Source organism: Chrysochloris asiatica, unplaced genomic scaffold, assembly GCF_000296735.1.
Source record: "Chrysochloris asiatica unplaced genomic scaffold, ChrAsi1.0 scaffold00062, whole genome shotgun sequence".
Classification (NCBI taxonomy): domain Eukaryota; kingdom Metazoa; phylum Chordata; class Mammalia; order Afrosoricida; family Chrysochloridae; genus Chrysochloris; species Chrysochloris asiatica.
In genome coordinates this window covers 4,366,434-4,392,950 of record NW_006408580.1, presented here as the reverse complement: position 1 = coordinate 4,392,950, position 26,517 = coordinate 4,366,434, and the positions used below count along the sequence as shown (strand labels likewise).

The 26,517-nt window shown below is 34.8% G+C and overlaps 1 protein-coding gene across 9 annotated transcripts in view; it reads left to right on the top strand.

The window, feature by feature from the left end:
• KDM6A (lysine (K)-specific demethylase 6A) overlaps positions 1-26,517 on the top strand; it is a 298,541-nt gene that overhangs the window by 189,154 nt on the left and 82,870 nt on the right. For all 9 annotated transcript variants that reach the window (XM_006864247.1, XM_006864249.1, XM_006864243.1 and 6 more), the window contains exons 7-12: positions 4,560-4,614; positions 7,024-7,058; positions 17,893-17,986; positions 19,470-19,596; positions 25,978-26,076; positions 26,205-26,424. In XM_006864247.1, coding sequence (XP_006864309.1) covers positions 4,560-4,614; positions 7,024-7,058; positions 17,893-17,986; positions 19,470-19,596; positions 25,978-26,076; positions 26,205-26,424 — 630 coding nt within the window. The remainder of the gene's footprint in view (positions 1-4,559; positions 4,615-7,023; positions 7,059-17,892; positions 17,987-19,469; positions 19,597-25,977; positions 26,077-26,204; positions 26,425-26,517) is intronic.

Genomic DNA, 26,517 nt, shown 5'->3' with positions numbered 1-26,517 from the left:
TCCGAGGGTGTAAATCCTTACGGGAGTAGAAAGCCTCATCTTTCTCCCGCGGAGCGGCTGGTAGTTTCGATCCGCTGACCTTAAGGTTCGCAGCCTGATTCGTAACCACTACGCTACCAGAGCTCTGAGTAGCATAGTGGTTACTAATTGGGCTGCAAATCTCAAGGTTAGCAGCTCAAAACTACGTTCTGCGGGAGAAAAATTAGGCATTCTGCTCACATAAAGATTTATAGCCTTGAAAACCCTGTGTAGCATTCCACTATGAGTTGGAACTGATTCAGGGGTACATAACTACCACCACCATGTTGCTGTTGTTAAGTACCGTGGAGTCAGTTCCAAGGCTGTAGATCTTTACGGGAGCAGACCACCTCATTTTTCTCCCACGGGGCTGCTGGTAGTTTCGAACTGCTGACCTTGAGGTTAGCAGTCCGATTTGTAACCACTACGCTAGTGAGCCATCCATTAATTTTATAGATACTCTGTAGCAGAGTCCTTGGCATATAGAGTAAAAGCTGGTTATTAGAAGAATGTGTCTGCTTGAGTATAGACAGCATTATGGACTGTACACATCTTGTTTACAGAGCCCTGATCATATTGGAATACCATGTGGACACTTTTAGTTGGTTTGAAGGCTGTTACTCCCCGCCTACTAAATCAGAATATCTAAGATTGAATGTGGAATCTAAATATTGCTCCAAGTTAATAATTTGTAAATGCAATATAATTTATTAGTGATACAATATTATCTCATTGCTAACCTTCAGGGCTGGGAATATTGTTGAAGGATTCAATAATTGAAAAGTTTAATGAAATAATCACAGTCTAACCTAGAAATAAAACAATTTAAAGGGAAATGAAGTCTTGAATCTTGAGTTTTATGTTTTATAAAATGAAGTGCAAAGCTTTTTAAAACAAAAGGTGACTTTTATAGTAAAGATGCAAACAGAAATTACAATGAATCATAATTTGTCTTAGATTGGACTAGAAATTCTCTGGTAGCGTAGTGGTTACGAATTGGGCTGTGAATCTTAAGGTCAGCAGTTCAAAACTGCCAGCTGTTCTGCAGAAGAAAGATGTGGCTTTCTGCTCCTGTAAAGATTTACAGCCTCAGAAACCCTGTACAGGGTCGCTATGAGTCGGAACCTACTCCACGGCACAGAAACATTTAAAAAAATCTTTGATAAATCTTCTTGCTTTGAAATTTCTTGTAGATTGTTTTCTGCCTTATGGTTTGTATATCATCTTTGAATTGCAGAGACCTCTCTTGCATAGTAAATATTTCTCACAGCAGTAGCCATTTCAGTACTGCAGTAGTCCTGTGTGAGGTACAGATGCTTCTTAGCTGCTTCTCTTGGCTGGAAGCTGGGCATTTTACCCCACTGTGTTTTCAGGTTTGGGGGCTGGTTATTATAATTGATAGTCATTTCTGTGTTAATATGGCTTTTAAATACCCTCCAGTCAGTTCTTACTCATAGTGACCCTGTATAGGGTTTCTGAGGAATGACTGGTGGGTTTCAACCATTGACCTTGCAGTCCAGTGCTTTCCAGAACTCCATGTGTTAATAATAGTTACATCTATTTTGCATGTGCTGCAGATACTAGCAATGAAAAGATGAGGCCATGCCATTCCCACCTTTCTCCTTACCCTCCTCTTAGTGTTCTAAAAGATGTTCTGTCAGTGTTTTTCTTTATCTAAGATTGTTTTGTGTGGCCCTTAGTATTTTACGTGTCTTTGCTATTTGAAAATATTTGACCGTGCATGGTGTTGTGGGTTTGAAATGTTAAATCAGTAACTTCTTTCAGTTTTTAAGATTCTTTAATAATTAAACATGTTTGAGAATTACGTCTGCCAAGTGTCATTGCAAAATCTTGAGTAATGGTAGATTAAACATAGGCTGGGTGATTCAAATTATGTATATCTCTCAGCTCCTACACATGGGATTTCAATGATAGTAAACCTAAAATACAGCCTTATTGAAGGCTCTGTTTCTTTTCTGGCCAGTTTGCATCCTTTGACAGCTCAGTTAGGGAAAGTCTGTTTTGTCATATCTAAATATGCTTGCAGGGTAGATTAGATTTAGAAATGTGGTACAATCTGAAGTGTGTGGCTGTTGTACTACTCTTTTTATGTAGAGGGAAATAATTATAAAGTATGCTTTGATTTCATAGTACTCATATTTTAAAATGTTTTATATTGCTATGGTAGCACACTAAAGGAATGCTTGAAGGCATATAATCTGTTTACTGTAAGCCAAAGAAAAATAAAGGCTATTTTTGAAATGTTTGAGTTTCTTATTCAGTCTACCATTTTTCACTTTTGTTGATAATATTTGTCGAATGGATTTAATATTTAAGGGTAGTTTACCAATTCAGAAGATAAATCATGTCTTAAGTTTTAAGAAAACAAAAAAATGCAGGGTTTCCTACATAGCAGAAATTTGTGCATGAATATAAGAGCTACTGTATTTTAGTCATAACTTTGGTTAGATACGATTAGTTTATTCTTTTAAAAAAATTTAAAACAGTTTATTGTGTTTTCGGTGAAAGTTTACCCAGCAAATTTTTATCCCATTTATCAATTTATATACAAATTGTCCTGTGACTTTGATTGCTATCCCAGCACTGTGTCAGCATTGTCCCTGCTATCTACCCTTCCTTCCTGTTCCCATCCCTCAGTTTCTCTGTCCCTCCTTGCCTTTTTACTGTGCTTTGGGGCAAATGTTGTCCATTTGGCATCATATAATTGATCTAAGGAACAAATTACTCATGGGTGATTTTTTATAGGCCAATCTCTTATTTAGCTGAAAGGTAACCTCTGGGAGTGACTTTAGTTCCAGGTTTTAAAAGGGTGTTTTAGGGTAAGAGTCTGAGGAGTTCCTCCAGTCTATCAGTTTAATGAGTCTGGTCATTTTTATGAATTTGAGTTTTGGTTCTACATTTTTCTCCCATTTTATCTGGTGCCCTTTGTTGTGTCCCTGATCAGATTGGCTAGTAGTGGTAGCTAGGCTCCACCTAGTTCTTCTGGTGTTAGTCTAAAAGAGGCTGTGGTTTGTGTGAGCCTTTAACCTTGTGAATTAAGTGCTTCTTTGGTTATCTTTCTTTGGTTATCTTCAGTCTCCTTTGCACTAGATGGGAAAGAGGACAGTAGTATCTTAGATAGCCACTCTAAAACTTTTAAGAACCCCGGATGCTACTCACCAAACTAGGATGTAGAACATATCTTTACTAACACTGGTTTATTCTTGTTGAGGTTTCTAGTTGAACAAGTGCAGTTTTATTGGTTGTGTAAAGATTACGGCCTGGAAAACCCTGTGGGATGGCAGTTGTCCTCTGTTCTTTTGGGCCCCTATGATAAATCTGAATCAAGTAGATGGCAGTAGGTTTTGGTTGTTATTGTACTTGTTTAGTGTTTTAAATGTTGAAACATAATATTGAAATCTTTCTGAAATATTATTTGGATTTATATCTAAAAGCTTTCCTTATGAACATCAAGTGTCAATTTGTCCAGAAATTATAAGTAATACATTTCTTTAGATATTTGCATTGTGGATAGGAATGACCTTAATGTGTGTGTATTTTAACTTTGGCTGTCACTTTTAAGGCTGAAAATTTCTGGATCCTTCAAAAATTAAATAGACATTTATAAGAATACTTTAAAAAAAAAAGTTTAAATTAATTTACTTTACCTTGTTTTAACTTAAAGATTGTTGCCTTGTTTCAGGTTTAGTGTTGATAAACAAAACGTCTCATGTTAACCACTGCTCTTGATGGTATTTTGAGTTAGTATTATACATTGATGTGTGACCATTTATCTTCTGGGTGGGCTTATTTAATATTATAAGTGAATGCTGCAATATAGGATGGGGCTTTAAAAAGTTCTTAGAAGAATTCCATCTTTTAATTCAATTTTTCTATAAATTCTATACATATTCATTCTAAAAGGATATTGTATTTCATAGATGAACTTGAACACAGGCTATTTCATATGTTTATGTATGTTGTTGTTAAATGCTGTCAAGTAGGTTCTTATTCATAGCGACCCTGTATAGGGTTTCTGAGGAGTAGCTGGTGAGTTTGAACTGCCGACCTTGTAGTTCAAACTGACCTTGAGGTCTTGAGCTTATCCTACAGGACTCCATTTTTTATATCTGTAGTATTTCAGTTTTAGAAGACAAATGATTATTGTGTAAAAAGAATGATTATTTTAAGAACTAATAAAGGCACAAAATTCAGGTTTCATTTTGAAAAGGAGTGCTGTTTTGACATTAATGCCATTGGTCTTTACAATTTTATAAATAATTAACTGAAATGTGTTTTATTTAAACTGTACTTTTCCTTAATTTTTTAATTGAAGAATCAAAAATATGAAGTTTTTATATAGATAACAATAAGCATAGGATTACTTGATGAAGTTAATTTCTCCCCAAGTTCTCCATTTTCAGATGTCTCAAGAAAACAATATCATTATATATGTTAGACCTTAAATATTTGAAAAATATTTTAAGATGCAGTGATGTGACATTAAATTTAGTGCTTTTAATTTCTTTACTCTCTTGCAGCATTTTCAGTTAGCTTTGGTTGACTGTAATCCCTGCACTTTGTCCAATGCTGAAAGTAAGTATTACTATATACTGTAATTTTATACATATATTCAAATCACTTCATCACTGATGATGATAATGTTGTTGGTGATCAGTTCTGTGGAATTTTTTCTTCTAGAGTTGTTAAAACAAACTTTGTATTTGTTGCTATGATTGCACAACTGGAACGTGTGAGACTGGTCTGTGTGTAAAATAGAGATTCCACTGAAGTGGGTTGTTCAATTAAAATTATCTGCACTATTGAACATGGTTGACTATTTGTGGATTAGTAATACTGTCGATGACTTGGGGTTAAAAAAGGCTTTGCCATTCTTTTAGGAAAAGTGAATATTCAAAGATACATGTGATAGCCTACAGATTCCTGCTTAAAAGTACTTGCAATTATGAAGATATACTCTTAGCTTTTTATTATAATTGTACACATAAGCTAAGTCTGAAGTCACATTTTCAGCGAATTAAAAGTGCCTTCTTGAAGCATGTTTTGATACAATAGTTTTCTTCAAACAGTAATTTTCTGCTGCTTCATGTAGGTTTCTTTATAATAACAGATTGGGTTGATTATAATGTGTTTACCACTAAATATATGATACCATTTTTACTTAAAAAGTAAGCATTTTAATTTGTAGTTTCAGTCATAATGTATGAAAAATCAAGTGGTTCTTAATAAAAATGTCAAGTAATTTTTAAATAATTCTGGAATTTAGAAAATCAGTGTTTTGATATAAATTACTTGGTCTTTCAGTAGTACAGAAAGATATGGAGTGAAAAGTAGTCTGTGTTTAGATAATACCTGCCTAAGAAAGTAATTGCATCAGAGAAAGAGGTATAGAATTTTGGATATAATTTGATGAGTAAATAATATGGATTAAGACATAATATGGATTAAATGTTCATCTGAACCAGACGAGTTAACCTCATACTTTTGCTAAGGGCAGATTTAGGGGGAAACTTAACTATTTCTTTGTTATTTTAAATGGAAATGCTAGGATTTAGTGCTGTTCAGTGTGCTTGCAGAATAAATGATGGCAAGGTAACAAACGCAGCAATAGTTTACAGTTTCTAAGATGAGCTTATATTTGAAAGATAATTTTACTCATTGATTTGCTAATTTTAAAAGTGTTAGTTTATACTTCTTTCATAATTATATATATCCAAGTCATGTAAACCATCTAGAATATAAATCCTTAATTAGGAGTAATTTATGGGAATAAGGAAAATGCTGATTTTCATTTAATTCAGTACCATCTAATTTTAACTGAATTCTTACTTTGATAACTATTTGTTTGAACGATAGCTTCTAAGGGCTGTTTTATAAACGTCAAACAAAATATTTGGTAAATCGTTATATTCTACTCTACTGAGGTTAAATCTTACCTGTGGATCACTTTTGTTGAGAGAAAAACATTTACATACATAGAATGAGTGCCACAAAGTAGGAGGTTTTCATGTCAGAATCAAAGAAGACAATTTGAATTATTATAAGTACACCTTCAACTCTATTATGGCTCTCTTTTTCTTAGTTATTGAAAAGGGAAATACAGAATATAGAGTGATTAATGTTCTGTATTGCCTTGTACTTGAGGAGCTTCCCAGGACACAGGATTTAAAGTACTAAAAGATTCGTCATTTTTAATGAGAAGACACATGCTTCATTTATATAGAATCTTCGATGAGTAAAATCATAATTAGATACCTGGAATCCAGTTTAATTGTTGATTTTGTTGGATCATTCATACTCTAGTAATAACAGTATTAGGAATAGCTAGATATAAAAGCTGAAATATTCTGTCTGTGTTTGATTTTCAAGATACGTTTGTTAATCTTGGCACTTTCTTGACTTCTATGTGGCTTGGATTTTTTTTTGTTTTTTTTCTTTAAACAATAAATGTCTTTCAATTTTAAAGACGATGTAGCAACAATTCATTTCTTCTGTGTGTTATTACCAGCATCATCCTGGACTTTGGCTTCTTTATAAATTTTATTTATAGGAAATGTATTATGGAACTTTTTGAAACATTTTTATCTTTTATTAAAAATTGATTTTTAAAACTTAGGAGTCAGTTTTTAAACTGTTGAAATGTATCGGTTTTAAAATACATTTTCTTTACTTAGTGTTGTCACTGAGTTTTGTAAGACATATCCTTATTATCTATAGATTTATTGGTTAATTTTAATAATAACATTGGTAGAAATTTTGATAATGACTAAGTGTGTTTTTTATTTTTAATCATGATCATGCCTTTTGTTCTTAATTTTATTTATATATTCTATTTATTAAAAACAACAGCTATATTCCTCTGTTACTTAAATCTATATGGTATAGACTATACTTGGTGTATAGTCCAGTTTATATTATTTTTATTTTATTTATCCTAAACTCTGCTGTATGTGATTGATTTTTATTTTCTATCATTTGTTGCAGTTCAATTTCACATTGCCCATTTATATGAAACCCAGGTAAGTGTTTTAACTTACCTACTTTAAAACAAAACAAAAATCATCATTCATATCATGCAACCAAGTATTTTGCTTAGTGAAACAGTTATTTTTAGAGAAATTAAGGTATTTGAGATTCATATTCAATATGTTGATAGTAATATTTTTAAATCTGAATATCTGTCTTTGTGCTCAGTTCCCAGAGTACTTGCTGTGTGCAAAATATCTTTTTAAGATTTGCCTCAAAACTTAAGCCATATATAAAAGCTATAATGTCTATATTTGAAATTTCTCACATCCTTGATGTGAATTGATTAATTTTCTTTTCAAATGCTTATACATGGTTATAATGCATTATCTTTGAATAACTTCTCTTCCGTTTTTCCCCAAGATTGAAATGTTTATTCTACATGTTACTGTATGAAAGACATATTAAAGTCACCTTTTAAGGCATTGCCACTGTTTTTCTGGGCTTCTGTATTTTTTAAAAAGTCGTTTCATTTTAATTGTAGGACATTTTGGTTTTGTGTATGGCAGATTTTGCTTGGTTTTGTAGTAAAAAGTATAGTACATAGAAATTCACTTTAAGGAGTGGCACTGGAAAATGAAGTAGAAACTGGTATGAGACCTAAAAAAAAGGTAATCCTAGTTTAACCAGAAATGAGTAGTTAAACATTAAAGGATTTCATTTTGATATTAAAATACAAAACCAATTTAATAACAGCTTTTCAGGAAAAGGACCCCTGGCGATGCTGTGAGTTAACCATATTAGGCTACTAACAAAAAGGTTAGCAGTTCTAACGCACTAGCTGCTCTGCTGAAGACAGATGAGATAGTCTGCTTCCCTAAAGATTTACAACATTGTAAACCCTATGGAATAGTTCTACTCTGTCCTACAAGGGCACAATGAGTTGGAATTGACTTGATGGCAGTGGGTGGGTTTCAGGAAACAACAAAACACTGATTTTGTAGTTGTTAAGTGCCGTCAATTCTGACCCATAGCGACCCTGTATAGGGTTTCCAAGGAGCAGCTGGTGAGCTTGAACCACCAACCTTGCAGTTCAAACAATTTTGCAGTCTGACGCATTAGACCACAGCGCCACACCAGGACTCCAACTGATAGGTGATCCATAATTTTTATAGTCTATTTTGATGTTTTTGTCAAAGATGCCATGCATTCAAGATCTTAGTATATACCACTATTTTTACTGAGAAGCAGTCACATAGTGTGAGTTAATTTATACCGTTGATTCCCAAGTCCAGTTGTTAGCAAAATCTACTGAAAAACTTTACAAATCCACCACCATGAGGAGCTTTATTGGCATTAAATTCCTGGACACTCACTCCACATATACACATCTCCTATACTCACTGAGTTAGAATTGTTGTACACACTGGTTTGACTACCTTATTTAACCAATTTAGGGATTTTTGTTTGCTTTGAGAAGGTTGCATTTAGTTACATGCATGCCTTGTTTCAAGAGCCTTTACCTGTCAATGTTAATACTAGCTTTCTGTCCATACTGAAAATAAGTTTTAGGTCTCAGAGTAAAACAGCTAACAGAAATTAACTTCTTTTTCAAAATTATTTTCTGCCTGAAGTTCTAACTCTACCTGTTCTTATTATTTCAGTACCTTTTTTATGCTTTCAAAAGGACAGTTTCTGATTTTTTTTTTCTTTTTCTTTTGTTCTGTCTTTTCTGCTTCTTGGTAGGAACACTGATTTTTTTCTTTTTTCTTTTTTTAGCTGAAGCAGAAATTTTCTTGCCTTTATTTGTAATGAGTATTTTTGTTATATTTGGAATTCTAATTATTAGGATTTTTGTTTTTAAATTCAGTTTCATAGTTTTGTGATTTTCATTGTTTCTGATGAGAACTTGCCCATTGGTTATACTGTTTATATGAAGATACTAGATGGAGATAGGACCCCTCCTCCTATTGATTCGTTAATTTGAGAATTTTTACTTCCCATTTAGATAAAGCAAAATAAACACAACTATAGTAAGCCAAGTTTCTAATTATTGTGTTGTTAAGTGCTGTCAAGCCAGTTTCTACTTGTAGCGACCTTAGGGTTTCCGAGGAGCAGGTGGTTTGAACTGCTAATCCTGTGGTTTGCAGTCCAGAGCTGATGTTACCGCATCATATCAGAAGTCCATATAATTATTAGGTGACAGGATTTAAAACTTTACCAGTGCTTATAACAAGAGCTTTCTTTTTTTAGCCGAAAAATTCAGGAAACAAAAAGCCCTGTTTACCAATAGAACGTTACCTTTTATGTTTCAACTAATTTATACCAACAGAGACCTTATTCATGAATAAGGATTTAAAATTTTATATACTTATGTATAATTAGTGGCTACCACTCTGGATAATCAAATAATTCAAGGGAAGTTTCTCTATATTGTTGCTTAGTGCCATTGAGTTGGTTACGACTCATAGTGACCCTATATAGGGTCTCCAAAGAGTGGCTGGTGAGTTTGAACGCCAGCCTTGCGGTTCAAACTGACCTTACAGTCCAGTGGTTTATCCCACAGTACATAAAGAAAGAATTTAATACTATCCTGCATCTGGGTAATGAGCATTAGCGGCTACTTCCATCACAGAAGAGATATAATCAGGCCTTTTTAACTCCTGATTGCTGCTGTTGACCTGGTGTGGTGCTGTAGGTTAAACACTGGACTAGTATGCACTGTTTGCATACTAGAATGCATGGTTGGCATTTCAGATCCACCAGTCACCCATTGTGGAACTATTTTTCTGACCAAGGGCCATTTAGATATTATAACATCATTCGTGAGCCATGCAGAATTATCAACTTAAAAGTTAGCCGGCTGTATTTGGTCAAACATTTAATGAGATGGTGTAGGAGCTCTGATAGTGTAGTGGTTCCGAATCGGGTTGCGAACCTTAAGGTCAGCAGTTCGAAACTATCAGCTGCCCCGCGGGAAACAGATGAGGCTTTCTGCTCCCGTAAAGATTTACAGCTTCGGAAACCCTGTACAGGGTCGCTATGTGTCAGAACCGACACGATGGCACTTAACAACTTAACAGTGAATTGGTATGGCGCTTTAGGATCAACACTGGACTGCAAACCACAGGTAGGCAGTTCAAACCCACCAGCTGGTCCTCAGAAATCCTGTATAGGATCACTATGAGTCAGAACTAACTCGACGGAACAACAATATGATGGCGTAGCACTATAGGATGATAAACACACCACTACAATGTCAGTTTGAACTGCAAGTTTGGCTGTTTAAATTTGCCAGCCACTCCCCAGAAACCCTATACTGTATGCTATGAGTTGGAACCGACTCAGTGGTACTTAACAACAACAACAACAACATGATGGCTGGAGCTGTGGTTGCCTTTCCAGGGCTAGAACAAATTACTTCGTGGATGTTACACAGCCCTCAGGCTGGATGGATGTTCCCCATCCTTGCTATACAGGGTTGCTATCAGTAAGGAGCTCTGGTAGCGTAGTGGTTACGAATCGGGCTGTGAGCCGCAAGGTCAGCAGTTTGAAACTACCAGCGGTTCCGCGGGAGAAAGATGAGGCAGTCTGCTCCTGTAAAGATTTACAGCCTTGGAAACCCTGTGTAGGGTTGCTATGAGTCGGAACCGACTCCACGGCACACAACAACAACATCAGTTGGAACTGACTGGACAGCACTTTACAACAATTGTTGTGTAGATTCCTAGTGTGGCACAGTATGATAAGCACTGGACTGCTAACCACAAAGTTGGTGGCTCAAATCCATAAGCCACTCCTTGGAAACACTATAGAGGTCACTGAAAGTCAAAACTGACTCCATGGTGCTTAAAAACAGTGGACAGGCACATTATCTATGAAATATTCTTACCAAAAAATCAATCTGAATCATATCAAACCTCTTTTTCAAGTATCACTTAAAGTAGAGGTTATAGAACAATATGCTACTCAACTACATAGGGATGTGATAAGGAAAATCTGGATTGAAGGTACTTACTTACTCATTTGTTCAGTAAGTTAAGTTTTATTGGCAGAAAGAAGGATGATAGTGGATGGAATCTTACAGATTAAAAGAGAAAAGTCATAATAAAAAATTTTTAATATTTAGATCTTAAGTTGAACTGTTTATTGCATGTAGGATGCACATTGGATATTTTAATATAATATTGGAGGTTTAATAAGTATATAATTACTTCACATTTTTAGGTGTGATAAAGATAATATGATTTTTTTTTTTTTTTTTTTTTTAAAGCTCAAGTTTTTTAGGTATTAACTTGAGAAGCATTTGCAGGTTAAATGATAAGGTATCTGGGATTTGCATCAAGATGATAGAACCAGGGAAGGAGAATAGGGGAGGAATGGTTGAAATAAAATTGACCATGACTAGATAATTATTAACACAGCACAATGCATGCATTGGAGTTCTGTGGTATTTGATGTTTGAAATTTTCCGTAGTTAAATGTTAAAATTCAAAAGTAATGGACAATCTCATTAGCTAGAATTGTTAAGGAAGACCTCTCTGAGAAGGAGCTGTTGGGGCTGAGTCCTGCCTGAATTGAAAGGTGCAGACAGTGATGCAGTGGTTTGTGTGTGTGTTTGTATGTGTCCTCTAATACAGAGATGTATTGCAATTAAAGTACAGCTTTGTGAGTTTGACATTGTAATGTTTGAAAAACAAAAAGATTTTTAATTTCTTATGTTTCCATTTTTGTCTTATTTTGTGCTTTCTCCTTAGTTTTCCTCTTGATCAAGGTAGCTAGCTTTTCAATTTGGAATTTTTGCCATAATACTAAAATTGATATATTAATTCTACTGTTTTTCTTTCTTTTCTCACTGTGATTTCTTTTTTAAATTACAGTTAACAAATTGCTTGTTATTTGGTATCTACTGTAGTAATCCAGTAGTATTCTTTTTCTTTTACTGCACTGAAATTAAATGAATACCTTAAAAAAGGCTTAAACAAAAGTTGATTCTTTGTAAAGAACAATCGGAATAAATAAAACAGTAAATGATTTTCTTGCCAAAAAAAAAAAAAAGTAAGCCTCAGTGTGTAGGGAAAGACTTTCTAATAATTGCTTACAATTCAGAAGCAATAGAAAGAAACACCGATCAATTGGAATAACTTTTGCATTACAGTATGCACCATAAATTCTAAAATAAAACAAACTTAAAATTTGAGGAACTAAAGAACTTTAAAACCTAATTTTTTAAATTAGGAAGAGATAGACCAAGAGAAATGCATATTGTGGTGGTTATATGCTATGGAGTCGGTTCCGACTCATAGCGACCCTGTATAGGGTTTCCAAGGCTATAAATCTTTACAGGAGCAGAAAGCCTCATCTTTCTCCCACAGAATGGCTGGTAGTTTCAAACTGCTGACCTTGAGGTTAGCAGCCCGACTCGTAACCACTACACTACCATAGCTCCTTGAAACACATATAAGCAACCCTTAAACATACAAAAACTGTCCAAGTACACTCAGAGTTAGGAAAATGCAAATTTAAACAACATTGAAATATTGGTCAACTCTCAGACTGATGAACATTAAATATGACTGTGGGAAATAGCCACTCTCCTACATGGTGGGAATACAAACTTTGTATACTCCAGAGGAAAATTTGGCAATACCTTAATGATACATGTAGTTACCTTTGATCCTGCAATTCCACATCTAGGAAATAAGAAAATATATATGCACAAGGATAATCCATTGGAGCATTGTTTATAATTGCAAATTTTAGAAATAACCTAAATGCCCTAAGAGAATGGCTGTATGTACTATCTTACGTTTATTCAGTGAAGAGTTGTATAGCTGTAGAAGGAATGAGAAATATCTTCGTGAACTTAAGAGTAGTTTTCAGGATATGCTGTCAAGAGGGAAATAGTGTTAAAGAATATAATATTCTGTCCTTTCTGAAAGAAAGAAAAGAATGAATACTAATAGATATACATATGTAAAAGAAAATAAGCATGTGTCATTTGTACAAAAGAAATTCATAAAAGATAAACCAGAAGGAAATTAATTTGATTACTTATGGGGTCTGGGTGTGAATAGGGCAGTAGGGATGAGAAGAAAGTGAAATTTCTCTTGACCATGTATGTTTTATGTTATTCTGACTCTTAGAACCTGGTAATATTTTTTATATCCCTCAATTAGTTGAAAAATTAAGGTCAACCAGTATGTAGACCAACCCATACTGAATAAAAACAGTAGCTAGTGAATCTAACTGTATTACAAGTGAATGAGTAACGCCTACTCAGAAAAGGGGTCGGGATGGGGGGAAAAAAAACAACTAAAGCTAAGTAACATGGAAGAACAGCATTTTGACTCTATAGTATATGTTGTTATGTGTGATAGAGTCGATTCTGACTCATAGCGATCCTGTATAGGGCTTTTGAGGAATGGCTGGTGAATTTGAACCACCAACCTTGCCATTCAAACTGATCTTTTGGTCCAGTGCTTATCCTACAGCACAGCACAAAAACAACTGTAAATTAATACTCGAGTTTGCTACAGAGAGATGGATTAGTAGTCCTGTAACTATTTCATGTGAATATTAAGTCTGTTAACTACATGTGACTATTAAGAGTAAATAAGTAAATCCATTATGGATAATGGGAACCAGATTTCTCATTGTAAGGGGTAAGTAGTTATAATAAGGAAAACAAAGGCTTACATAGATAGAACCTTTTGGTTTTGTTGTTTGGTTATCATGTCGGTACTGACTCATAGCGACCCTATGCACAACAGAACGAAACACTGCCTGATTCTGGCCCACCCTCACAATTGTTGTCATGCTTGAGCCCATTGATGCTGCCACTTGCCAATCCATGTCGCTGGGGGTCTTCCTCTTCTGACTCTCCACCTTACCAAACATGATAACCTTCTCCAGCGACTGGTCCCTCATGATAATATGTCCCAAGTATGAGAGAGGAAGTTTGGCCATCCTGGCTTCCAACGAGCACTCTGGCTGTACTTCTTCCAACACAGATCTGTTGGTTCTTTTGACAGCCCATGGCACTTTCAATATTCCACTTCAACACCATAACTCAAAAGCATCAATTCTTCTACTGTCTTCCTTATTCACTGTCCAGCTTCCACATGCATATGAAGTTATTGAAAATACCATGGCTTGGGTCAGGCACACCTTAGTCCTCAAACTGACGTCTTTGCTCTTCAATACTTGAAAAAGGTCTTGTGCAGCAGATTTGCCTAATGCAATACGTCGTTTGATTTCTTAACTGCTTCTTCCATGGGTGTTGATTGAAATTAGAGAAAACAGCATGAGATTCATCTTTATTTATAGGTATAGATAGATAAATAGTTAGATGTATGTTGAAATACCACGTGCTTAGGTGTGTGCACACTCATATGCATAAATATATTTCCTATCTCTATTTGCTGGGAGAGCCTAGAAGCAATAGCGTAGCCCAGTAGTAATGAAAACACCAGGCAGAAAGATCGTGGTTTCTAAATACCATTCTTCAATAAAAGGAACATAGTGTTCTTGGGGAGAAATAAATTATTCCAGGGCCAGGGCAGAGAAAATACAAACTGAACTCTGGAACATCTTCTGGACCCAGAAAGTATAAAGAAGTGCTCTAAAAATGACAAAAACATATTAAAAAGATATAGGACCCAATTTGAAGTGTATGTGTTTGTTTGTATGTGATTCCTAATTGCCAAATCTGATATAACTTTCGTAACAAATAATTATAGTAATAGGTTGTAACATAAAGTAAAATATATTAGTCTATACTGATACAAATAATTGAATAGATGTGGGGGCACCTCTTTAGTAGGAGTCAGAATCAACTGAATAGCAGTAGGTATAAGGAATGATGTTGTTATTTGTTAAGTGCCATTGAGTCAGTGCCAACTCAGCCACCCTGAATATAGGGTTTGTAGGAAGTAGCTGATGGATTTGAAGCACCAGTCCTGTGGTTAATAGTCCAGTGCTGATCCTACGGCACTAAACCAGGAATTATAGAAGTAAAAAGTCACCACTTGGCAAAAACTACTGCACTGTTGCAAGTGAGAACCATAGATGCATATTAAAATTAGTGGGTGAAAGTCTGATTATAAGAAATAGAGCATTTACATAGCCTTGTAGTATCTCTCTACAAGGTGCTTAATAATAGTGGAGAATTCTGGTAGACACCATCTTAACCAAATAATCCAACTCAACATTAACAGTAATGGACATAATTAGGTATATGGATTTCCTGCTGCAATGTACTGAAAAGTTCTTGAAAAAATCCGTTCTTGAAATATTTAACTTTCTTATGTTTATCAGTCTGATGTTATCTTATTTAAAACTGCATTTTTCTGATTTCTAGAGATACACACCTTTTCACCTTTTACATTATGTATTGGTTTTTATATCCATTGCCTATTTTTCTGCCTATTTTTTAAGTAGTATTATTGTACTCTTCATTTTGATTTGTGCTGTTTGGCTATGTTGAAGACATTTTCCCCATCTCAAGGAAATATTCTCCTACATTTTCTTCACATACCTTATAATTAAGTCTTTAATACAGTTGGCACTTTAAAACAACAACAACAATATGAGGTATAAATTCAACTTTGTTTCTCAGTATAATACAACTTGCTTTTTAAGTAACTTTTTGTTACTAGTGTTTGGCAGATATGTTTTAACATTTATTATGGTAACTTCACAAGGTGGTCTTCCTAAAATATAAACCTTATCATTTCACTTAAAATCATTCACTGGTTCTCCATTGTCTGAGAATAGAGTCTATAGATTTTCACATGTTAAGAACATCTTTCTGAAGTACTTTCAGCATATTTTGCCCACTTTGCCACCAGGGCTCCTTAAGTCTCCCTTGTTGTTGGTATGTGCTGCCCATTTGGTTCCAACTCATAGCGGCCCCGTGCACAACCCAGTGAAACACTGCCTGGTCCTGTGCTATCCTCACAATTGTTATGATTGAGCCCATTGTTGCTGCCACTATGTGAGTCCATCTCGTTGGGGGGGTCTTACTCTTTCGTGCTGACCCTCCACTTTATGAAGCATGATGTCCTTCTCCAGGGACTGGTCACTGCTGACAATATGCCCAAAGAATGAGAGACAAAGACTCTCCATCCTTGCTTCTAAGGAGCATTCTATCTATACTTCTTCCAAGACAGATTGGTTTGTTCTTCTGGCAGTCCACGGTATTTTCAGTATTCTTCGCCAACACTATAATTCAAATGCATTGATTGTTTTATTGTCATCATTCATTGTGCAACTTTCACATAAATACTATGTACAACTTTTTATGTGCAACTTTCACATATATACTATGGCTTGGGTCAGCTGCACCTTAATCCTCAAAGTGTGATCTTTGCACTTAAACGCTTTTGCAGCAGGTTTGCCTAATGCAATGCATCGTTTGATTTCTTGACTGATTCCATGAGTGTTGATTGTGGATCCAAGAGAAAGAAGTCTTGCAAATCTTCCCTAGGATGATACATTCACATGTCGTTGTTATGCTCCATTGAATCAGTTCCAGCTCATTGACTCAGTTCCAGCTCATAGCGATCCTGTATAGGGTTTCCTGTATAGGGTTACCAACCTTGTGATTAGCAGTCCAGTGCTTACCCTACAGCGCCACACCAGGACTCCAGTATATTTATATGTTGTTGTTGTTAAGTGCCGTCGAGTCGGTCCCAAGCCATAGCGACCCTGAACAGGGTTTCCTAGGCTGTAAATCTTTACAGGAGCAGAAAGCCTCATCTTTCTCCCGCAGAGCAGCTGGTAGATAGAACCTGTTTATTATTTATTGGAGCTTTTTTACTTACCTCATTTGATCATAGAACAATTTTGCAGATAGAAAGATTGGGTACTACTTTGTTTTTATTGTGATTGATTCACAATTTGATTTACTTGAGATTCACATAGCTAGTTTTGTCTTTCCAGTTTCAGTTAATATGAAACAGATTTTAGCTTGTTCAAGCAGCTGTGTACTGGCAATGATATTAATAGAATCTACTTCAATTCATTCGTGTTCTGGCAAGTATGTTTTAAAGTTAATATTTATGAGGTTTCCTTTTGTTGCCTTTGTAGTTTTGTTTTTGGAGGAGTTGTCTTAAGTTTTATGGCTGTAGCAATAATGGATGTCATCATATTTGTACTTGGGGCAGGTGACTGGCTACATTATTTCATTTACAGGTTTTAGACTATAATTATGGGAGATGGGAGATGCGAGATGCGATGTCTTTAAATTCATTATGTATTACAAATATTCCCATAAGATATTTTATATACCAAAAAGTGTGTCCTTTAAATTTCTGTTTTAGCTGCTCGTCTTACTTCCCTAAATTTTGTGAAACAGTTTTGGCATGTGCCTCTATTGTTTATTAAGTAGCCTGGAAACTTGAGAAATGGTTCTGAGCAGATTATTAACGTGACAATATAGTACTTTCCCAGATTTGTTCATGTTATTATTAAAGAAGGTTGAGATTATATATGTTGTTAATAAGTAAATTGAGGTGAATTTCTGTTTGCTAGGATTTGGCAAATTCTTAAGGATACTTTTTATATTGAATGTTAGTGTTACTGGTGTTAGGTACTTGGGCAAGTACCCAAAGCTGTTGTCTAGTGTTAAAGAAACTTTCAGTAATGGAATTAGCATTTTTTGCTTTCATTTTATTCCGCCCAAAATATGCTAAAACATCAGTATTGTATAAATTTAACATGTGAAATAGTTTTTGGAAATTATTTTCTTTTAGTTTCTAGAAGTCTTCATTATTTGAAAAATTAATTCAAATTGGCATCATCAATGCAAAGTTAGAATTGTGTTTTATTGTTAAAGATTATATTGAATTTTTTCTTTAAATCTCTTTGTCTTCTGCTCTTCAGAGGAAGTATCATTCTGCAAAGGAAGCTTACGAACAACTTTTACAAACAGAAAATCTTTCTGCACAAGTCAAAGCAACTGTCTTACAACAGCTAGGTAAGTAATAATAGACATTTAATATATTACACCTCAGGAGAAAGATGAGGCTTTCTGCTCCTGCAAAGATACAAAATAATTATTAAAGTATTTAAGTATTTGTTTTAAATGAGCCATATATAGTGTTTGAGGAACTTGAACTTGTATCTTTTCAAATAAAACAAGTTTATTAATACAGTTTTTAAAAGGGGGTTTGTGTTCATTTTTATGTAAAAAGAACAAGATGTCATTTAGAGTGGACATCTGACCACATTTAGTATAATCAGCAAAAATGTCTTTTAAGTTTAAAAAAATGAATGGGAATAAGTTTCATTTTAGCTGTTTCCATCTGTCCTATTTAGCCGTGGCTTCCCATATTTCAGATTATATAAGAAAACTTTAAATGGTTTTCAGAAGAAAAATACACCCCCTAATTATGTATAATTTATGCCTGTACATCAAGTCTCCCTGCCTGCTTGTCAGTGCTGCTTAAGCAGCTGCTTTTAGAACCAGTTACTCTAGGTCTTGTCCTTATTAGTAACAGCAGGAGAGATAGGGGAGGAACAGGAAAAATGAATAAGCGTGTGGTTGACTTGTCCGCCCATAAAACATGTTAGCTGAGTGTATCTCTCAGTTTTGGAGCATAGCTACTATAATAAATGTTAGAAAATAAGAGTCTTTGTTATAAATACTATGGGCTATATATGAAAAGGAGTTCTGATGTGTTATTGGTTAATGTGCTAAAACCACAATGTCAGTGGTTCAAGCTCACCAGTCACTCCTTGCAAACCCCTATACAGTGAAAAACAGAGTTAATTGTACACAGTTGAATAGTTCCATTTGAATCTGCTTTCCTCTTTTTGAAATTATTACTCACTTTATAGTTTCTGTTTTTTGTGTATTTAATATGTGAGTTTGTGTGGCCAATGCGTGTTAGTATACATGTTTTAATCTCAACTATCATTGATTATATATTGTTGTGAAGTGCCGTGGAGTTGGTTCCGACTCACTGACCATATATAGGGTTTCTGAGGAGTGACTGGTGGGTTTTAATCACCAAATTTGTGATTAGCAGTCCAGTATTTATCCTATAAATTCTGGTCACACCAGAACCCCATTTGATTTCAGTTATTTTAAATTTCACTTTTTATTTCTTCTATGACCCAGTAGTTTTTTTTTTAAGCAGTGTATTACATGTATTCCTCATTTACTAACATAGATTCCAAAGACCAGGCTATTATGCAAAATTGACATTTGTTGAGGAGGAAGAAGGCTTGGAAGCGGCCTTGGAGCTTAGAACCTGAGAACTGCTGTGCCCCTGGCAATCACTATGCCCAAGGGTCAAGACAGTTGGTGGGAGGTACTGCCTGTGTCCATGTTCCCCTACAGCCACCCCTTCCATAGTCCCTTCCACCTGCTGCTGCCCTATAGGCTGGAGAGGACCCCATGAAAACAATATAAAAATGTAAAATCACAGATAAATATTTTTAACCATTTGTTATAGGTTGGATGCATCATACTGTGGATCTCCTGGGAGATAAAGCCGCCAAGGAAAGCTATGCTATTCAATATCTCCAAAAGTCATTGGAAGCAGATCCTAATTCTGGACAGTCCTGGTATTTCCTCGGAAGGTGATTCTTATCAGATGCTTATGTTTTGCTTTTGTCAATTAAGTATTTAAATTATTTTCCTTTTGATTTCTAATCTTTTCTATATTTATTTAGCAGAACAAAGAATTGTTTAGTAGAACAGAGAATTATTTTCTCATTCTGCTTGATATAACTACCAGTAGCTAATGAAACCTTCCTAGTTATAATTTTGATTAACGATTTATACCTTATTTAACCATAGAATGGATGTATTTGAAAAATGGTTGGTGGTTGTGTGCCACCAAATTGATACCAATTCATAGCGACACTGTACAGGGTTTCCAAGACAATAAACCTTTCCAGGAGCAGAAAACTTCATCTTTTTCCTGTGGAGTGACTGGTAGATTCGAACTAGTTAGCAACTCAGCTCATAATCTGCTACACAGACCTTAAATCACAGTTCTACTTGAGCTCTAACATTTTGCAGCAGATTTTAATTTTGTTGGAAAGGAAAGTGACATATATTAAAATATCTGTTGTTTGAGGGAAAGTTGCAAGTATTGTTACAAGGATTCCAATTCACAAACGCCCTGGTTTATTCCAAGCAAAAGATGTTTTAACATGTCTCTGTGATCAGTGGATGGCTGCAGACAAATTCTCTCAGTAATACACTTGCCTTAGTCTCATTAGGGTGCCTTTAAAAAAACACACACACACATACCATTTGATTCCCTCAGAGAATGCCAAAACTTCTGTTTTTGCCATGGTATGAATGGAAAAACTCAGCATTCTTCAGGGAAGGAGTAACCCTTACATATACTGAATATCTGATATATACCATAACTGTATACAAGATAGATTATATTTTTAAATCGTCAGGTTTTTTTTTTTTTTTATTCCTAATTGTTTTAGCTTTCATGGTATGGTGGCAAGATCAATGTATGTATGAGGAGCTAACGGATTTGGATATAAGGACTAGTTGGGATAATATAGTTGAACTTCTTGAAGCTTCAGTTTTCTTTTTTCCTGTTATAAAGAGGAATCTATTAGATCAGTAAGGAGCTCTGGTAGTGTAGTGGTTACTAATTGGGCTACGAACCGCAAGGTCAGCAGTTAGAAACTACCAGTTGGTTCCGCGGGAGAAAGATGAGGCTTTCTGCTCCCGTAAAAATTAACAGCTTCAGAAACCCTGTACAGAGTCAGAACCAACTCCACAGCACATAACAACAATTTCATAAGTGGTTCTCAATAGAGGGTGCTTTTATACCTCACTTTCGTAATATCTGAAAACAATGTGGAATGTCACAGGTAGCAGGAATGTTACTGGCATATAGTGGGTAGAAGCGAGGGATGGTACTAATCGGCATACAATGCACAGGACAAGTCTTCACAACAAGCAATTATCTGGCCCCAAATATCAATTGTGCTGAGATTGAAAAACTCTCTGTTAGATGATTTTTTAGGTATCTTTCTACTCTCAAAGCTATTGATTTTATGTTTTATTTTTAAATCATTCATCTTGTTTTAATTGTAAGCTTTGTTCCTTTCATTTCTACATGTTGTTGTTAAGCGCTGTTGAGTCATATCTGACTCACAGCAACGCTGTATAGGCTTTCCAAGGAGTGGCTGTTGGGTTTGAACCATTGACCTTGAGGTTAGTAGTCCAGTTCTTATTCTACAGCACTACACCAGGACTCCTTGTATTTCTGTATAGGAATGTTTTATTTTGAATAGAATTGCTGTGTAATTAGTTTCTTGCACGGTATCATTTTTCCTTTAAATTTAGGAAAATAATAAGTTTGTGTGAGAGAATAACATTAAAATGTTTCCTCCTTTAAAAATATTTGAATACTCGTTAATAATGTACAATCAGATTTGACTGCAAAGGTGTCTGTTTTTGGCAAAAATTTTCTAATCCCTTTCCAGGCTTACACAATAGTCTAGTTGAGTTGTTCATTAATGGAATTTGAAAGTTCAAACTCTTGTCTTTATCTTTTACTTATGATGTTCAGGAGCAGGAACTGAGTCTTTAAATCTTTTCTATAATAATGACCATTCACTAATGGAAGAAATGAACTAAGTAAACACATTTGTATTTGGAGCTAGCACCATCACTGCTGTTAGTGTTACACAGTGTAAATCTCTATGGAGTGACTTTGAAGGAGGCCTAGAACCACAAGTCAAGCTGTTCAAAGTCACCACCCGCTCCTTGGAAACCTTGTACAGTGTCACTATGAGTTGGAACCAACTTGATGACACTTAACAACAACAAAGTACTTGGAAGGAAAGGGGTACCTAGTCACTGTTTCTAGTTTTCAAGATTATTATATATGAAAATGTCTTTTAATATAGATTAAAAGGAATTTATACCATGAAGCATTTTCTTTTTAAACTCCAGATGCAGATTGAAAGTTTAATATAATACTTGAAGTATAACTTTTTATCTTTCATATATCTCTTTTTAAAATTGTATTAAAAATTATTATGATGAAATATGTGTAAAATTAGTATTTTGAGTAATGCTTTTAAGTTTCTGCTTCAGTGAGGACAGCAGTATTTTGCAGGGGATTTTTCCCAGTTAACTGATTTTATTTCTAAACATTGACATGTATTTTATTTTAACCTTTTGGGGTAAATGGTTTTTAAATATAAACATGTTTCTTGACTCCTCATACAGGGCACTAATCACAATTTAACTTGTTCTTAGATTCAAGATTATCATTTTAGACATTTATTATTTTTCATCTATAATATAATTCTGTGTTATTAGACTTTTTTTCTTTGATTTTTTTGCTTTTCTTACTCTTTCATGCCTTTTTATGTGTTGTTTCTAATCTGTTTTATTGTGAGAAAATTATATTTTTATCAATTATTATAGTTATGAGTTTGATGGCCTCAAACTTTGGGATAAGTTACATTGTGATGCGGTAATGTAGTTATATTGTCACCAGTCATCAACTGTTGATATCTCAGGCTCATAGAATTGTTTCAGCTACAAGGGACCAGAGTAGTCATGTAGTTCACCATGCAAGCTCAAGTGTAGAAAATGGGTCCAAAGAACTGAAGTGTTTTGTCAAAAGTCAAATTTGTTGTTGTTAAGTGCTGTTGAGTCGGTTCTGACTCATTACAACCCAGTATAGGGTTTCCAAGTAGCGACTGTTGGGTTGAACTGCCCTTGTGGTTCAAATTGACTTTGTGGTCCAGTGCTTATCCTACAGGACCACATCATAGGTAATCAACATTATAGCAACAACTAGAACCCAGGCTTAAGGAGCTCTGGTAGTGTAGTGGTTACGAATCAGGCTTCTAACCTCAGGGTCAGCAGTTTGAAACTACCAGCAGTTCCACAGAAGAAAGGTGAGGCTTTCTGCTCCCTTAAAGATTTACAGCCTCAGAAACCCTATGCAGGGTCTCCATGAGTCAGCATATAACTATCACCAGATCCCAGGCTTACCCAGTGCTTATTCTATTAACTAGGCTCTCTGGGATGAACCTATATATAAATTTAATTAGGGAAAGTAGTTGGTGGTTAGACTAGGACATATGTAATTGGGGACATTGGCTTCCTACTTTCACTTCATAGGAATGAATTTGCAAACATTGGTTTTGGAAAGTACTGCTTATTTCTTTCTGTAGATATTGCCTGTCCATAACTTGTATTTTCGTGTGTTTTACATATTGTTAGAAAATAGGTTTTCCTAAAATGTACTTACATACTAGGTTTCCAACAGGTTCATTTGGGTTCTATCCCCTGCTGAGAATTTGTATTCGTAATTCACCTATATTGAATATCTAAATTTACATTTTAATAAGTTCCCCAGATGATTCATATATATGCTGCTTTGTGCTATTGAGCTGTTTCTGATTCATAGTGTCCCTTTATAGGGTTTCTGAGGCTGTAAATCTTTATGGGAGCAGAAAGTCTCATCTTTCTCCCATGAGAACCACTGGTGATTTCGAACTGCTGACATCGCAGTTAACAGCCCAATCTGTTGCACTACCCCACCAGGGCTCCATATGTATGAAATATTGCACTCATCCTATTTTATGTCCTACTGTACATATGTTTACATGTGTATATATAGGAACCACCTGGGGAGCTTGTTAAAATTTAGATTTGGGGTTGGAAAATGCATGTTAGTATATCTGAGGTCAAAATGCAAATTATCAGTAGGGGTCGACCCCAAATGTACTCATTTGAAGTCCTAACTTTAATCTTGCCGACCAATTTTGTTACAATAAACTTAAGGCGGACTTTTATTCTATGTTGTTTTATATATAGTAATTTTTTTCATGCTATTCAAAGCTATTTGAAATGCTTTCACTCATATTCTCTGCCCAAATCAGTGGTTCCCAGATTTTTGAATTACAGGAACCAGTAAAAGTGTAAAGAATAATTATGAAGACTAAAATAAGATGTTTAGACAAGTAAAGACATCTTAACACTTTTTGCTGCTTACTGCAAGTTAACAGCATTCCAAAATTAAAGAATTGCAATACAATATGAATGAATTCAATTGAAAAACTTTATGTATATGTTTTATTTTATTGTGAAAATATGCGTGACAAAACATATACCACCTGAACAATTTCTACATGTACAGTTGAGTGATACCGATTACATTCTTCAAGTTATGCAGTCATTCTAATTCTTTTCCAAATCATTCCACTACCATTGTGTGATTTTGTTGTCATTGTTTGCTTGGTAAAATTGTCATACACTGGCTGGCAAGTGGGAATCACTTAGCTAGATCATATACATCTATGCATAATCAATTTCCTTTCTTTTACACTTTTTTGACTTTGCTAAATTCTACTGTACAGAATAGTCTTTTTCCAGTGCTGTAGGATCAGGTTTACAAACAAGGTCTGTGGTTCAAACCCACCAGCTGCTCCATGGGAATCCTATACATGGTAGCTATAAATCAAAATCGACTTGACGGCACTTACCAACAACAACCCTAATCTCTGAAACCACTTATTGTCTGTACTCAACCATTTGTTACTTGTTTATAGCATTTATAATAATGTCTTCAATCCTCAATTTAATTGTAACTTCCTTGAAGATGAGACTGTACTTTTGGTTATGTCTTTTTTGCTAAGAATATAATTTCAGAATTTTATAATTTTACCAGTTATTCTGTTATCTGTGAAGGCGGTCCTTAAAACTTTATCCTACTTTTCTACTGTTACTAGCCATAAAATACTGCACTTATCCTATTTTATATTATTTTCAGTAGTTAGTTAAATATTTAACTATTTCCTTGACTTGTATTTTATTGTGAATTAATGAATTAGTGTTTTTATTGTTGCTATTTAGAAAAGAAGAATTGACATCTGTTTCAGTACATATTACAAATTGTATTAGTACCCTAAGTGTATATGAACATACATTTATGTATGGTCGACAAGTTTATATGAACATACAATTTATTGTTTTAAAGTACTGGACTGAGAGTCCACGATCAGGGTGTCAGTCATGTTAATTTCTTCTGAGGCTATGAGGGAGAATCTATTCTGTGCCTTTGCCTAGCTTTTGGTAGTTCCAGGCATTTTTTTAGCTTGCAACTGCAACATATTTCTGTCTTTCTTATCTGTTTCTCTTTTATAAGGACACCAGTCATATAGCATTAGGAACTACCAGACTACAGTAAAAGCTAACTGATAACATCATCAAAGATCCTATTTTTTTAACAACTTCACATTCACAACTACAGGATTAAGACTTTGTTATATCTTTTAGGAAGAATATAATTCAGTCTGTAACACCAACATATGGTGTTTTGTTTTGTTTTAATTCTATGGTCTTCATATGTAAGAAATCAGAGATCAAGCTATGTAAATAGACTGGTGTATGTGTTCAAGTCAATATTATAATAGTGAAGTGATAGGGACTCTTTAAAAAGTTTATTAACGTAGCATGCTTTAGCGCCTATGACAGACAGACTATAATATAGTTTATTTTAGGGCTACTTAGATAAATAGCTTGAGAGGGACATGTTTGGTACATGCTTGGTAAAGTGTAGGGTCAGCGAAAACTAGGAAAACCCTCAAATTAAATGGAATGACACAATCTCAAATAATGGGTTCAGGCATATCAAAGATGAAGAGATGTCATAGGACTGGGCAAGATGTCATTCTGTTATACATAAGGTCCCCATGAGTGGGAGCCTACTGGAAGACAACTAATAACAAAATTATAGTGTATGTTATTATTTAACATGTACAAATATATTAGCTTTTAATACTTGTGAGTTTTTATGTTTTACTTTGTGTGGGTTTTTTTTTTTTTTTTTTTTTTGCACTGTGATATTCCAATATTCCATCCTTTTATCAAACAAATTACATCAATTTCAGTAGTAATGGAATTTTCTTGATTTTTTTTTTTTTTTCTCTTCCCCTCCCCCCCTCCCCCCCCTTCAGGTGCTATTCAAGTATTGGGAAAGTTCAGGATGCCTTTATATCTTACAGGCAGTCTATTGATAAATCAGAAGCAAGTGCAGATACATGGTGTTCAATAGGGTAAGACTTTGTATAATAAAATGGTATTATAATTAATACACAGATGATTACATCACATACAAAGTAATATGTTATAAAACTGCACAGTTCTTCATAGTCAACTTATTTTTCTTAAATTCTCATTCCAGTGTGCTCTATCAGCAGCAAAATCAACCAATGGATGCTTTACAGGCTTATATTTGTGCTGTACAATTAGACCATGGCCATGCTGCAGCCTGGATGGACCTTGGCACTCTCTATGAATCCTGCAACCAGCCTCAGGATGCCATTAAATGCTACTTAAATGCTACGAGAAGCAAAAATTGTAGTAATACCTCTGCACTTGCAGCACGGATTAAGTATTTACAGGTAAAATTTTAAGATAGACATGTTTTACAGGCACATGCTTCCCCATAACATTCAGGCAGGAGGAGGGTGGCTGGAAAGTTTGTCTAGTTGTCT